The 15,903-nt window shown below is 41.2% G+C and overlaps 1 protein-coding gene across 18 annotated transcripts in view; it reads right to left on the reverse strand.

The window, feature by feature from the left end:
- Positions 1-15,903, reverse strand: part of ANKS1B (ankyrin repeat and sterile alpha motif domain containing 1B) — a 1,202,038-nt gene that overhangs the window by 329,727 nt on the left and 856,408 nt on the right. For all 18 annotated transcript variants that reach the window (XM_024127227.1, XM_024127226.1, XM_024127225.1 and 15 more), the window contains one exon: positions 3,396-3,548. In XM_024127227.1, coding sequence (XP_023982995.1) covers positions 3,396-3,548 — 153 coding nt within the window. The remainder of the gene's footprint in view (positions 1-3,395; positions 3,549-15,903) is intronic.

Here is a 15,903-nt window from a genome sequence, read left to right on the forward strand (position 1 = left end):
GCCTCTCCCGTCGCGGAGCACAGGCTCCGGACGCGCAGGCCCAGCGGCCATGGCTCACGGGCCCAGCCGCTCCGCGGCATGTGGGATCTTCCCATACCGGGGCGCGAACCCGGTTCCCCTGCATCGGCAGGCGGACGCGCAACCACTGCGCCAGCAGGGAAGCCCCCGAAGTCTTGAATTTGAGACCAGTCGAAAGCATCATCAGCCAGGAGGTATACATGCTGCCTATCTCTCATTTTAAAACCCAACAGCCCTAAACCATCAAATGAACTGCTCTGTAGCAGATCTAAAGGGCATAAAAATCTTGTTCTCTGCAAGTCTAAAGGTACAGATAGTTCGTCCATAATAAGTATATTTATGGAGTTAAATGACTTGCAAAGCCTCCTCAAGAGTGTGAACTTGCCCATAAATTCATCACAAACTTTAAATTCCATCAGTTCACTTTAAGGAAAATATACTGGGTTGGTATTAGATACAGATGTACTCCAGGCCCAAGGAATTTGGCCTCAAGGTCTAAAACACGATGACTATGTTTTCTGATTCTGATATAATGCTTGTGACAGGTACTTCTCTCCAGATTGAAGTCAGATTGTATTATAGCAAAAGTACCTTCAAGAGTTAGTAAGGGTGGGGCTTCCTTGGTGGTGCAGTGGTTAAGAACCTGCCTGCCAATGCAGGGGATACGGGTTCGAGCCCTGGTCCGGGAAGATTCCCACATGCCACGAAGCAACTAAGCCCTTGTGCCACAACTACTGAGCCTGTGCTCTAGAGCTCACGAGCCACAACTACTGAGCCCGTGCACCACAATTACTGAAGCCCGCACGCCTAGAGCCCATGCTCCGCAACAAGAGAAGCCACTGCAATGAGAAGCCCGCGCACCGCAACGAAGAGCAGCCCCTGCTCGCCGCAACTAGAGAAAGCCTGCATACAGCAACAAAGACCCAACGCAGCCAAAAAAAGAAAAAAAAGAGTTAGTATGGGTGGACAGACTCTAGGTCCATCCACCTCACTACATATAACTGGGAGGGAGATGCAAGAGGGAGGGGATATGGGGATATATGTATACATATAGCTGATTCACTTTGTTATACAGCAGAAACTAACACATTGTAAAGCAATTATACTCCAATAAAGATGTTAACAAAAAAAGAACCAAATGGAATTCTAGAACTGAAAAACAAACAAACAAAAAAGAGTTAGTATGGGTGGAAAAGGCCATTGCTCTGTCCCAGCTCAAGGCTGGTTAGCCCTGTGGGTAGTGATTTAATGCCCTGAGCTTTGGCATTAAACATGGGGCCTTACGGCATCACTGCCCTGCAGTCACTGCAGTCATCCACAAGGCCTGACCACAGTGACTGAACGGGGATCTCTAGGCTGCTGCTACACATAGCACTGGGGAAAAGTGTGGGTCCAAGCCCACACCTTAAATGTTAGCCTCAGTACTTGAATTTTGAGAGACAGATAGTCTTGTTTTAATGATCTTTGCTTCAATGAAAACATTTTATAATATAGTTCTATTGGAATCTGTTCTTTTCAATGAGGGATTACTGGTAATGCTAGTTAAGTGAGTGACTCATGTGCTATCTATCCAAAGTGTTCATTCTTCAGTGGGGAGAGATATTATTCAGCTGTTACATAGAGATATTTATCATTGACTAGAAAGCAACTTAGTTGGAAGCATGTTTGTTTGATCTGTGGAAGATCCCCCTTTAATAAATGGCTAAGAGTAGCCATAAAATGAGTGTCGAGTTCTCAGTGGAAAACTAAAATCTCCTTGATGCAACTAAAAAGCAATACAGTTTCAGTTGCTTCCACTCAGACTAACAACAAAATTACTCAGAGGCTTTTCGTGAGATAGTGAGTTCCTTCTGAAATAATGAAAGCTTTTGTGAAAGGATAAGAACAGAAAGCTAAGCGTAGCTGATGGCAAATTAGAAGAAGAAGCCAAGAATTTGTCCATTTTAAGTGATTTTTAGATTAAAGTTTTTATAGATGTTCCAGAAAAGATATTATTTTTAAGACAGACTTTTAAAGCAAAGAATAATTAGTTACTACTAATTAACCATAATTTAAAATAATTAATGACATTCAGTACATAGAGACCCGACTTTTGGAGAGAAAATGTCATAAAGACTAGAACAGAGTGCTTTTGAACCAGCAGAAATGTATTTGCTTTGTCTTGCAGTTTATGAATGCTTTTTGTTCAGTTACTAGAATATAAAACTTAAGTCTAAGAAATTCTCTGAAAGATTAAATGATTTCTCACTTTTGAAACGAGATGTTCATGATACCAAATAAAATATGAAGGCATGATAATTATGCTATCTTTTCATCTCTTTCATTCCTTTATGCCATTAGAAATAAAAGAGCAGTAAAAATAAAATGAGAAAATGATCAGTATCAAAATCAGTTAAACAGGGCTTCCCTGGTGGCGCAGGGGTTAAGAATCCGCCTGCCAATGCAGGGGACACGGGTTTGGGCCCTGGTCCGGGAAGATCCCACATGCCTTGGGGCAACTGGGCCCGTGTGCCACAACTACTGAGCCTGTGCTCTAGAGCCGGCAAGCCACAACTACTGAGCCTGCGAGCCACAACTACTGAAGCCCGTGTGCCTAGACCCTGTGCTCCGCAACGGGAGAGGCCACCGCAGTGAGAGGCCCGTGCGCCGCAGTGAGGACTGGGCCCCGCTCGCTGCAGCTGGAGAGAGCCCACACACAGCAACGGGGACCCAACACAGCCAAAAATAAAAAAAAATTAATAAATAAATTTGTAAAGAAAAAAAGCAGTTAAACAGATTTGGTTGATCTCTTTGGGCTCGAATACATGGCAACATATATTGGCCAGTTTTTATAGAAAAATCTATGCCAAGTGTATGAATAAAACAAACAATTTAAGATTAGGTATAAGCCCTGGAAAATAAAATGTTGATATTACAGCAGCTTATAAAATAAGAAAAAAGTCCCTTCAAGTTTGGGGTTTATATATGCAGTTAAGGAATAGAGACAAGGAAACATAACAGAGATAAAAAACTAAAAATGATGACTTTAATCTTTAAAAATGAATAAGAGCAAAGAATAGAATGGGAGCCCATTTGTTATCATGTTCATATCCTAAAGTGACAAAATTTCCTAAAACGGAAAGCCCGAAACTGCTTGGAAGTTTTTCTGAAATAATGTAAAACACCCTGAGAGTCCGCTTAGTTCCCATACCGAAACTTCAAAAGACAATGATTGTGGAGCTTGACTAGAATCGGGGAGACATATATTCAAAACAGAAGGCATACCTGTAAATCCTTGTTGGATGTCCGAAGAGTCACAAAGAAAGAAAAAATTACCCACCTATGGTAGGAATTATTAAATGTTGAATCGTTAAGGTGTCTTTAAGAGACCAACTTACATTAATAAGTTCAACCTCCCAGATTTTTTTCAACAGGTCCATCGATGTATAGCCATTAATCAGAAAGGCTTTGGTGTAGTCACCTAGTTCAATGGAATCCAGCCACTCAGCAACAGATGTGGGATGGTAGCCATCATGGCCAATGGGTCTCATCTGTAATTAGAAAATCACGTTAGGATTAATTTAAGCTGTTTACTTTGTGTTCCAACAGCGGAATGCATCTTGGAAATTTGTCTGATATGAAGCAACAGATCTTTCTGGATAAGGAAATAAGTAAACCAGAAATACTTTATGCACAATTCTAAATTATTAATTTCACGCTGAATCAGTTTGCAAAAATGCACCCAGAAATTTCCAATTTAGCTGCTAAATCAGCTCCATATTTGAGAGAACTAAATATGTCAAACTTCTGTTGCAGACATTATTGGCATTCTGTTGGACGGAATCTAAAATGATGTCAGTCGAGCAGTTTTAAATTCAGTGCTGAAGGCACAGGGAACTGCACTCCCAAAATGTAGATGATAATTCTCATATGCACAACATCAAAGCATGTGAAAATACTGCATGACTTACACATCCAAAGGAATTCATGCTTATGCAAGACATGTACTGTAGGTAGTGCAAACATGCTGGAGAAACATACTGCTGTGGTAAGCCAGTAAAGAAGAGGCTTTTGGGTGTTTAAGGACCATGTGTTCTACATAGACTCTACAGTATGTTAGACAAGAATAGAGAACTCGCTGGCAGACAGATTCCTATTTTTTGTCAGCTATATAAAGATTTATTTTTTTACTTTAGGAGAACAAAGAAGTGTGACAGCAACATAATGTTTCTGAGTTTAAATTGGAGTGTGAAAGTAATTTAAGCAAGAGAAACTTCTGGCATTAAAATTTTGTATGGATTATTCTAGTCTTGGTTTTTATTTGAAATTTTAGTTGAATTTGCAGTTCTTGGTTTTTGAAGTAACTCACTTCTAAGACTTGTGCTGCTTTGCATGTCATCCCATAACATCTAATACTTCAGTTATTAAAGACAGCTGGCACCTCATCAACTTGATGTGATCCTTCAGTGAAATTCATGATGGGAACAGCAAAACTGGGCAAAATACAACATAGATTTTCCTCTTCCTTCAGATTCAAGGAGATAAATATTAACGGAAATCTATATGATTCTGATTTGTGAGCAGAGAAAAGATTAGTCTGGGCATCAGGGATTCAGATTTTGATCTCAAACATGTTAGGCTTTCTGCCACTATGCAGTGTTCTCATTTTTGAGATTCTCCTTACTCCTTTTTTTTGGAGGGGGGTGTAAAGTGTTTATTAGGGATCAACATCTGCGGAAGGAGGGATGAGGAAGCAGGGCTGGGCAGAAGAGGGGCCGAACTGTGATGGGGCTTGATGGCACCTCTGTGAACCCTTTGGGGAGCTCTGGCACAGTTTAGGCTAGTAGAGTGTCCCGGGCAGGGCAGATATGAACGGGCCTTTGTGATCTGCCTTTCTGTCACTGGATGTTGCTGCCTGGGAGTAGCGTGCTCTGGTGAGGGCTCTCTGCCGTGGAGGCAGACCCTGAAGATGCTGACTGCTGGAGGCTGTCTGCTGACCACTCTCCCTGATGCTGGGCAAGTCCTTCCTTGAAGGGAGTTACAGGTGGTACATTGCCATGTCTTCCAGAATACCCGGGATCTCGATTCACCAAATGTTACTACATTTGGCTTTTGCCTTTCACTCTATACGCACTCACTCATTCACATGCACACAACACTTATTTTTTCAATTTTAGGTGAACCATTGGAAAGACATTTCTCCTGAACCATTTGTGGACATCATGAAACTTCATGCCCTGATACTCCGGGAGCATCTCCCATGAACAAGGACATTCTCCTACACAGTCACAGTATCATCACCCTCAATAAATCTAACATTGATAAAATTACGTTACCTAATATATAGTCCATATTAACATTCCCCAAATGTCCCCAAAATGTCATCTGTAGCTGTTTTTTTTTTTTTCCTAACCATGATCAATCAAAGGTCAAGGCAATTATATTTTCAAGTATCTCTTCTACCTTTTTTTTTTTCTCTCTTTTCTTCTTCTGGGATGGTATTTACTCCTTCATTTTTAAAATTTTTTATTTTTTTTTTATTTTGCGGTACGCGGGCCTCTCACTGTTGTGGCCTCTCCCGTTGCGGAGCACAGGCTCCGGACGCGCAGGCTCAGCGGCCATGGCTCACGGGCTCAGCCGCTCCCCGGCATGTGGGATCCTCCCGGACCGGGGCACGAACCCGTGTCCCCTGCATCGGCAGGCGGACTCTCAACCACTGCGCCACCAAGGAAGCCCCACTCCTTTATTTTTAAGTTCCCTTTTCTCCTTTTCTCTTTCCTATTGCTCCACTCTCCAATCCATTTTCCATTTTGAGGTTGAAATGTCCTCTGTTTTAATATTGCCATGTACTTGATTATTTTGCATTGGGGTCTGAACTACATCAGACTTTTGTATTTCATTTTTACATTGACTGACTCATTTTAGCTACTTATTAAATGTTTGTTCACATAACACTTAACTCGGTGTTTATTATACAGTAGTTACAAATGTAAATGACACCTCAGGAGTTGCAAAATGAAGTTTTAGCAGCAGTTACAAATAACCGGATACTATATATATGTGTAAAATTGGCAACTAGGACCCAAAGCAGAGGCTCAAAGGTATCAAATACTTTCATATTCTACAGAGAATTAGAAAAATATTGGGGCCAGGGGCATTCTCCAGGACTTACTAAGAGGTGGTTGAACCAACTCTGCTACCTTGAATAATCACCCCAGCCTTAGGAAACTCCCTGGCTGTCCCAGTTGACACAAGGAAATAACTGGAGAGAGGGGAAGAAGGAAGGAAGAGAGACTCGTTAGCTTTGAAATTCATAGCCTGGCAGGGAGGTCTTGCTGTTAGCCATCCAAGAAGCTGATCACCCCAGCAGTGGATACTGGGGACGAGCTTAGAGAATCTTGATGAATCAAGCTGGGGCAGAGTCAGATGTCCCATACCAGAGAACTGTGCAGTAGGGTCCCCATAGGTCACCCCAAGCATTCACACTCCATTCCTTTGAGAGAGCAGCCAGTGGCCACCTGCCACACAGAGGTTGTTGATGATCAGCGTTAGCCAAAGAACAATGATGGGAAACTCACCAGAGCTCTGCAAACCAAACCCAGTCAAGTATAAGGAAGTATGCCTTCCCCCCAGTCTCTCCTTCTCTAGCACTAGGGAATTTAGAATCAGAAAAGAGAGAGGCACCAGTCCCTTGGGGGAAGCCTAAAATGGGGTAGGGGTCGGGGGAGAAAAGAAAACTGGAGACTTAAATGGATAGGAACTGAATTTTCAATATTTTACGTAACTGGAAAGCTACTGGCTATGTCTGAGATAACATTAAAAATAGTAACGAGAGAATCAATTGAGCTTGGCTGAAGGCAGGATTGGAAAAAAAATGTCACATCAGTTTCTGCAGACTGCTCAGAAATCTGGTTCCTCCTGTGAGGCAAGTTCTCCCGGACCAACCTTAAGGAGGTGAGAGGGAGGGACATATTTGGTGGAAAGATGAGAGACAGGGGCAGGGCAGAGAGCAAGTATGAAGAGAACCTAGGAATGGACACACACTGACGTGTGCAGGGGCAGCATTCATCCAGCTGCTCATTTGTTAAACATTTAGCCAGCGCCCCTTCTGATAAATGTTGTGGAATAGTAGAGAACAAAACAAGTTATAGTCTCTCCCTCACAGAAATTATAACCCTTATTGAAAAAATATGTGAACAGATGAACAATAAATTATGAAGGCTCTGCATACCTGAAGACAGGAAACCATTAGCGCCAAGTGAAGTTACAAAACTAACTTGACACGTATTTAACGGTATGCAGAATGGTTACTGTGCTGCACAGCAATTTCCTTCAAAGCAATTCTTCCATCTGTTCCTTCATTTCTATTCTTCCTGCCACTACTCTGTTTAGGTTCTTGTTGGTGCTTATAAAAACTAATGCAATAGCCTTCCACTTGGCCTCCTACCTTTGGTCCAGCTTATACCATGATGCTACATCAGTCTTCCAAAAAGCCAGGCTCTTTAAGTCAACACTTGCACAAAAACCTATAGTGGTTCTTTCTTTCTTTTTTTTTTTTTTTTTTAACATCTTTATTGGAGTATAATTGCTTCACAATGGTGTGTTAGTTTCTGCTTTACAACAAAGTGAATCAGTTATACATATACATATGTTCCCATATCTCTTCCCTCTTGCATCTCCCTCCCTACCACCAGTGGTTCTTTCTTGATAAAAGCCCAAATGTCCTATTCCAGCATCCTAGGACAACTGAGATCAGGTACAAACTTATCTTTTCAACCTAATTTCACACTACTTGCTATATGTAAACTAATACATATGATTAGACACATGAGTATGTCTAAACAGTGTGTTAATTTGCTAGCCATTCCATGAACATGAACTGTGTGTGCAAGACACATTCATTTCTTTGCTAATATCATTTTCCATGCTTTTTGCCTTTATTTCTGGAGTGTTTCTCCAGGATTGGCTTCTTGAGCTCTAAGATACAAATTTCCAACCATCTGTAAAATATCTCACATAGATGTCCTATAGTATCACCAACACAAGCCAAAAATGTATCTCCTTCAGCTCACAAACTGGCCCTCCTTTTGTGTTTCCCAACTAAGTTAATGGGGAAGCATCAGACTATTGCCCACCTAGATGCTTAGGAGTCGTCTAGCTTTCCCCATTCTGTTTTACCATCATATCTAATTAGGCCAACAAGTCTTATATATTTGATTTCCAAAATGTCTCTCAATTCAGTTCCTTTCTTCCAAAATGGACTTTGGAATCTGACAATAATATCTACTGTAGTAGATATTATTGCAGTATTGTAAGGATCATATGACATAGGGTGTGTGAACTAGTGTGGTGTTTTGAATACATATGTCTTCAGTAACTCTTAGTTCCCTTCCCTCCCCAGTGCCCTAAATTAGGCCCATGCTTATTTTGAAACTGTATAACGTTGAGTCCTTTGGCTGCTACTCTTTTCAACTTCCAATCAAAACTCTTCTTTCCTCTCTCACCCCTCCCAACTTCCCTCACTCCTTGTCTTTTCTACTTTGTTTTAGAAAGAGTTTATGACTGCTAGCATCTTTATACTCCCCCTTCCCACAGCTGACAGTTATTTTTCAGAAATATATCTAACAAGGTCCCTCAAGTCGATTGAATTGTTGGTCTCAATTCTTCGCTCTCTTCCTGGATTAGAATTATGCCTCTGTGCCCTTTGCTGAGGGATCTATATTGAACCCTGATGTGGATGGAGTTACTTCTCCATCCCATTGATGTTGGTCATGTACTTGTTTGGCCAGTGGAACAGGCAGAAGTATCAGTGTGGTGGTTTATAGATGAGGCCTCTGCACTCCTGTGATCTACTCATCCTTTTGAGTCCTATGCTCTATTACAAGAAAAACAATTGCTGACTAGTTGCATAACTGCTGGTCCTAGGAGAAAGATGAAGACTTGTGGAGCAAACCTAAATCTAGCCCGAAGCTTGGAGTCTACCCCAGCTTGCTGGAGCTCAGGTGAGTCCAGCTGAAGTTAGCTGAACCACAGCTGACCCGTGGACTCATGAGTAAGGAAAATAAATATATATATATATACATATATTTTGTTCCTATAAACCCCTGATATTTTGACATATAGGGGAAAACTGACTAATAGAGTCACTCTTTTATTTCAAAACCCTTGGTATTTGCATTAGTCTGTGTTCTCCAGAGAAACAGAATCAATAGGCTGTGTATATACACATGCAGAAGCCCCCAAACCTGGCAAGTGTGAAATGTGCAGGGCAGGCTGGAGACTCAGGGAAGAACTGATGTTGCAGCTCAAACCTGAAGGCAGTCTGGAGGCAGAATTCCTTTGTCTTCTTTGGAGGACCTCAGTCTTTTTCTCTGATTGGATAAGTCCATCCACATTATGAAGGGTAATCTGCTTTACTCAAAGTCTAACTGATTGAAATGTTAATTTCATCTAAAAAAATACCTTCACAGTGATGTCTAGACTGGTGTTTGACCAAATATCTGGGTACTGTGGCCTAACCAAGTTGACACATAAAATATTCCAAACTCTTTATGAATCCACCAGCAAATGCATCTACATGAGACTGAAAAAGACTAGGGAAGCTAAGTTAACATCAACATCCTACCCAAGTTATGTGACTGTCATCTAGTAAACATCTATGTACTGCATTCTCACTAATCCTAAACTAAGTAATTCTTTATTTTATGAGTATGATTGTTGGGGCATAATCCACTGTATTTCTAGTAAACTTCCATACTTTTGCTCATGCTATTCTCTCTGCCAGGGATGCTATTTTCCCCCTGTTCTCTGTTGAAATTCTTTCCATTCTTAAAAGGTCCTGTTCAAATGCCATCTCTTTTGTGACGCCTTCTCCAAAGCTACCCTTACTCCCAAGTCAAAACTAATCATACCTTCTACTAGGTTTCTGGAGTAATTTGCATAAAATTCTACTATAGCTCTATTAAAGTCTGATTTCTATTATAGTTAGAGAGGTGAATGTCTGTTTTCTTCTTTAGACTGTCAACCTCTTTGTGATGAAACAAGGTCTTAGCCACTTTTGTAGTCTCTCACATGCCCAGCAGAGCATCTCACATATGGCAGGCATTTGCTAAATGTTTATTAAATTAAGTGGTTTAATGAACACATGAAGATAAAATGACTAATTTTAGTGGTATGGCATCCATTTGTGGGGGAGATTTGTACTTTTTACTACATATTATGAAAATGAGGGCTCTTTTTATGGTCTAACAGTAATGTTTACAACTATTTAAAACTATTAAATACCAAGGACCAATTCCAGATAGTGTGCTGTATCACAAAATGCACTGGGCTTTGTTTCTGTAGCCTGGCAGTCTTGACTCTACTATTAACTAGCTGTGTAACTATGGGCAAGTTACTTCACATCTCTAAGCTTCAGTGTTCTCATCTATAAAATAAGGGTGCTAGATCAATGATCTCAAAGTTCCTTTTTAGTTCCTAAGTCTTACAATTCTATAATTTGTATATTAAAATCAAATTAGGGTCAGATTTATTTATCCAGTAAAGAGAAAAGAAGCCCAAGGCAAAGAAAAAGATGACAGGACAAGATAGGACATTTAGGTTAAAGGCAGATGACACCCACACTTCTTTCCTTGGGTGTACCCACACGGAGCACAGTGACTGCTTTCTCAAATGAGCAGCGTTTAAACTCTTTTTTCCAGCAGGCACATCTGGCAGGACAAGGCTAGACAGAGACAGCTCCAGGGGCTGCCGGGCCCGCCATACTGCTGAGCATGAATGGGAGTCAGGCACAGTCTGCAATCTGAGAGGCAGAGTGGTGGGCAGGCAGCAGGCATTGCCACAGAGGTTCACAGCAAGGCAACACGATTCAACTAGTTGGATCCCAAAGTCTGGGGAAAACCTAAGTTGGGATAGAAATCAGAGGTAGCAGTGAAGAAAGCTTCAGTCTCTGGAAAAATGAGGATATATTGGCACATTTTACCAAAGATCTTCCTTGTTGCTCTTGATGTCTTGTTATTCTGCCCAAATGTGCATTGACTTTCCTCCAGGAGCCTCTTAAAGCAAACCTGGCCTCAGAGAGGGCACACTGTTAACATCACAGGCTACACAGCAGGCAGAGATCACTGACCCTAGGACAGTGCTCTGTGGTGTCCTGGGGCTTCAAGGGGGCCAATTATAAGACAGGTGAACAGTCCAGGTTCTGAAACTGCCTGGTCTACTTCAGTTGAATAGCTCATATTTTAAGTCTTTTACACAGGTAAGAAGAGGGAGGAAAGCTTTCTCTAATTTAAAAAGAAATATTTGAAAACCACTGACCTAGAAGATTTTTGTAAGATTACATGATCACTACAGTTTTATTTTCTTTTAATTTGTTAGTTTTATTGAAATATTCTGGGTTTGTTGTATATGTATGGATATATATATATATATATTGCCTGTCATTCTCTCTGCCTGAAACCAGCTTTATCTGCTGAGACAAAGATAATACCTTATAAAGTGAAAGAGCCACAAAATGAAAGGTATAGCAAGAGGAAGGCAATAAAGATAGTAAAAGGAAACAAAAGAAGAAAAAATGAAATTACATTATAATAGATTTGGGATTAAATTTTAAAAACAGTTCTCAATGCAACAAGTTATGAAGGCAGCATTACGATAGTGGCATGGTAATTAGATCAAGAGAATAAGGAACTCAAAAAAGTCAATAACAAATTTGGCAGATATTTTTATATCTGAAAGTGTTACACAATTGAGACAGAGACCCATTGTTGTTCACCCAAAACTGTTCTCTCTTCTTCCATAGTAATGGGGCTTCAATTGAGCTCGTGTCTGCCTAACTAGATTCGAGATACACTAGCTTCTCTTCTGGTTGCTTCCATGAGAATACATTTAAGCCTATGGGATGCCAATGAAAGTGCTGCATGTAACTTCCAGGTCATCTTTAACCTAAAAGGTTCTTTGCTCTAGAGTTGCTTTTTTTTTTAACCTACTCTTGAGCTGAAACATCCGTGTCTGCAGCCCAGCTTCGTCCACATGGGCAAAACAATACTCTAGAGTTTGGGAAATGCTTCTCAAACCTTAATGTACGTAAGAATCATGTGGGAGATCTTAACCTGCAGATTCTAATTCAATAGGTTGAAGGGAGACTCTGAGATTCTGCACTTCTGACAAGCTTCCTGGCGATGCTGATGCTGTCAGTCTGTGGACCATACTTTAGAGGATGACAGAGCAACAGATGGAAGGTCCTGGGTCCTTCCACAGTTGCATAGCACAGAGTCAACTTGTAAACCCGGACTGCTCACTGTCAGACTATTACGTGGGAGAAATAAGCATTCTGTTCTTTAAACCACTAGGAAGTCTCTATTTTAGTGGCTTAGCCTTTAATAAAAACAGAATTAAAAATTAAATAAGGCAACTTCACATAGAACATTTAAAGGAAGCCTGTATTTCCATTTGACAGTATGTTGCATTGTCTTTTGTTTTGTGAAGCCATGAGTTTTCATATCTGTTGCCATTAAAAGAAACTTCATTTCTTTTAACTGCCTTTGTTGGTATCTTTCTGTCAATCATGCCACCATCCCTTTGTGACAACTATGCAAGGGATAAGAGGGGGAAATGTAGAAAACCTCAAGGGTCTAGCTTTGACACCTGGGTACATGGTGGTATTACCAGCTGAGAAAGAAAAGAAAATAGAAGGAAATACACAAATAATGTTGAGACCTGAGAAATTAAAGATGTTGGGGAATAGCACGTTAAATTTGGGGGAGAAGACTGAGGGGACATATAACCTTGGGCAGCAGCAGTGGGAATCTTGGCTCTTCCACTCATTAGCTGTATGACCTTGAGTAAACTACTCAACCTTCCTACGCATCCATTTTCTGATTAGTAATGTGAGAGACAGAAGGAATGTCTACCTCCGAGGGTTGTCATAGGCATTCAGTGAAATAATGCAAGTAGAGTTTAGCCCAGTGCTCAGCACAAAGAAGCACTTGATAAATCTTAGTTATTTTTATCATATGGGGGAGGTGAAATCCTACATGGATGGGACTGAAGAGGGTACGTATTGATAGTATGAGAAGAGAAGTGGCCTGAGGGAGAATCAATGCTTTCAAAGTGAAGGATAAGAATTATATTCAGGGGACGAAAAAGGGGATAGTCAAGACAACAAGAGAAGTGCGGGAAAAAATGTTGCAAGGAGGCTGTAGGCAGCAGTGCTGGAATCTGCAGAGGTCTGCTGAGGAGAGGAGGGAGAAGCGCTCATGGCGCCTGGCAGATAGGTCTCCGCACCTTACTAAGAAGAACCCAGAAGCTAGTCTGTGCTGGGTTGAGGTGTGAGTTAGAGATGAGAACTTAGAAAGTGCAATCTAAATGATTCTGCTGAGGAGTCTGTATGAGAAGAGAAGGAGGGAGAGGGAGTTTTTAGAAATTACAAGGAAAAGGCATGGAAAGGAGAGACAAATGAGGATTCAGGGCTGAGGAAGGTCAGACACACAAAGGAGTTAAGAGTCCAAGAGTGCAGTGGAGATCGGGGTGGGGTAGAGGGCTTGCCTTTTGCTCTGGCGATTTTTGCTTGCCTCTCTTAGAAATTATAGCCTAAGAGGCATAGTTAGAGATAACTTTGGGGTTAATAATTCCTGTGTTAACAGAAGCTACCTGGCTTGGACTTGGTGAGAGCTGGATTCTTGTATGTGAAATACTGGTAAAGGTCCTCATGTGGGCAAGGGCAGCCTTCCGCGTGGCATGCTGCTCCCCGGATACACACAAACCTGCCTGCCATTTTTTGTAAACGTACTGGTACAACAGCCTCTATGTGCCAGGCTCAGGTACTTAAACTTGCCTATGAAGCTGCAATGGACCATGGCTTCTCTCTTCTACCTGGATGTACTGTGTGCTCTCAGACTCCCTGTAATACAGACAGCTGACATCGTCGGGTACGTCCCTCTATTTCTGCTCCTTGTTCTAGCCTCTTCTGCTCTGTCCTGCTGCTACCCAAGACCTAGACTAACAGCAGCCCTGAGAAAAAACCAGGACAAACAGTGCTAGCAGACAGCGTGCTGCCAAGTCCAAACGCAGGTCTATCAAGTAGCGCGAGGATCAGATCTCCCACAGGCTCTGAGACCTGGGCTTAGACATCTCTGTGCTGTTCATCAGTGGGTCTTAAAAGACTGATTGAACATGAAAGAGAAAGGCAGATCCACTGACCACGGAGCCCCAGAAAAAGTCTATTCATCACCATTTAAGCGCTATTGCAGTGTAACTTTGCTGGGAGAGATGTCTACGAAATGGATAAGAGTATTGATGACACCACCTAACAATCATATGAGACTTTAAAGAGCCCAAAGGGATTTCGTACACATTGTCTCATTTGTGAGGGGTTTTAGGTGATCTTTGGGAAAATGCCCTTTATGGAGTCTGAGACTCTGGGTACTCCATGTAATGATATTCCTTCTGTGGAATTGAAAGGATTAATACACTGTGACTATTGTTAGGAAGCAGAATGTGATAAAGTCTCTGTGTTGTATATATGCAGCAAGGGAGGGAGACATGTAACATATACAAATCTGTTGCTTGAAGCCCCTTTGTTTGCAATTAGACTCTCTTATGGAGACAACTTCTGTAAAAGAATGGGGAGAAACTTAAACCCTCAGAGGTAAGTGAGTTATGTTTGGGTGTCACTATGGACTTACAAATTGCAGATAATAGTAACCTCTCTAATTTTTCCCACCACCAACTGAGCCTTGCTGACTTTGCGTCCTTGAGTGTTTAGAAAATTGAAGACTCCCAGCTTTAGGAATAGGGCAGGAGCATGAAGAGGTGATACCTGGATATTACTTGGCACTACATTTTGGGGGAATAAAGGGAAAGTGAAGAGCTTTGGACTGGGTACTATCTCTTGAATGCCCTGTGATTTCTGTTTCGCGAATAAAAGAAATAAACTAAGGTCTAGCCGTGAGAGGGCCTGAGGTATCCTTTATTTTGACAAGTCTTAGACTGTGAAGTGAAGTAATGGACAAATAGTGCATAGATAAGAAATGTTTTTAAGACACATGGTGATCAACTTCCAATAGCACAGTATGGTCGATTGTTGATCAAAATAGAAGCACTAGCCAGACGAGTCAACCCTCTAGCCATCAGGGTTAGGGATTAACCCTTTGATAAAAGGCACTGGACTGACCACAAGTTAAAGGGGTGAAGGTGCCAAAACAGACAAGTTCTATAAACTGTGGTAGAAAAAAAATGACCATAACAACAGTAACAACCATAAAACAATCTCTTTATCGCTTTGCAAACAGTGTGAGCAGACTGCCAATCAGGCTTCTTCTATGCACACATAGAGTAACTGCTCTCTGGAGCATCACCTGAGAACCTGGCAGTTATCTGCCAGGTAAGATCTGTGGGGATGTGGATGAAAGGACCGACAGAGCCACTACGCAGTACACATATAAACACTGGGGTTGAATGATTTTATTGTACTTCTCTCTGAAGCTTTTGGTAAAAGGTGTGTTTTTAAAATTTCAATAAAAGTACATGCTTTTGCTATCTTTTCATTTCTAAAATCCTTGTTGAGATCATATTGACCCTAGAGCCCTCTGTTAAATATCACTATTTGTTTTGATTTATTTCCTTGTTGCAAATCTCTTTTATGAAACAAGGGCTCAGATTAAAGATGAAGTGGATTTATTGCAACTAGAATAAGGTGCTGAACAATGCTCACCATCATTCGCATTTTCAAGCTCCACCACTGATATGAACTATATTTAGAAAAAGACAAAGGATCCCTTTTTTTTTTAACCTCTGACAGTACATGTTTTCTGACATTCATGTAGCTACAATGCTTATGTAGTGCACTGATTATGTAGCACACTGTCTTGCTCTTATAACAGAAATTTTAAATGCTACTATCAGTCA

Source organism: Physeter macrocephalus, chromosome 6, assembly GCF_002837175.3.
Source record: "Physeter macrocephalus isolate SW-GA chromosome 6, ASM283717v5, whole genome shotgun sequence".
NCBI lineage: Eukaryota > Metazoa > Chordata > Mammalia > Artiodactyla > Physeteridae > Physeter > Physeter macrocephalus.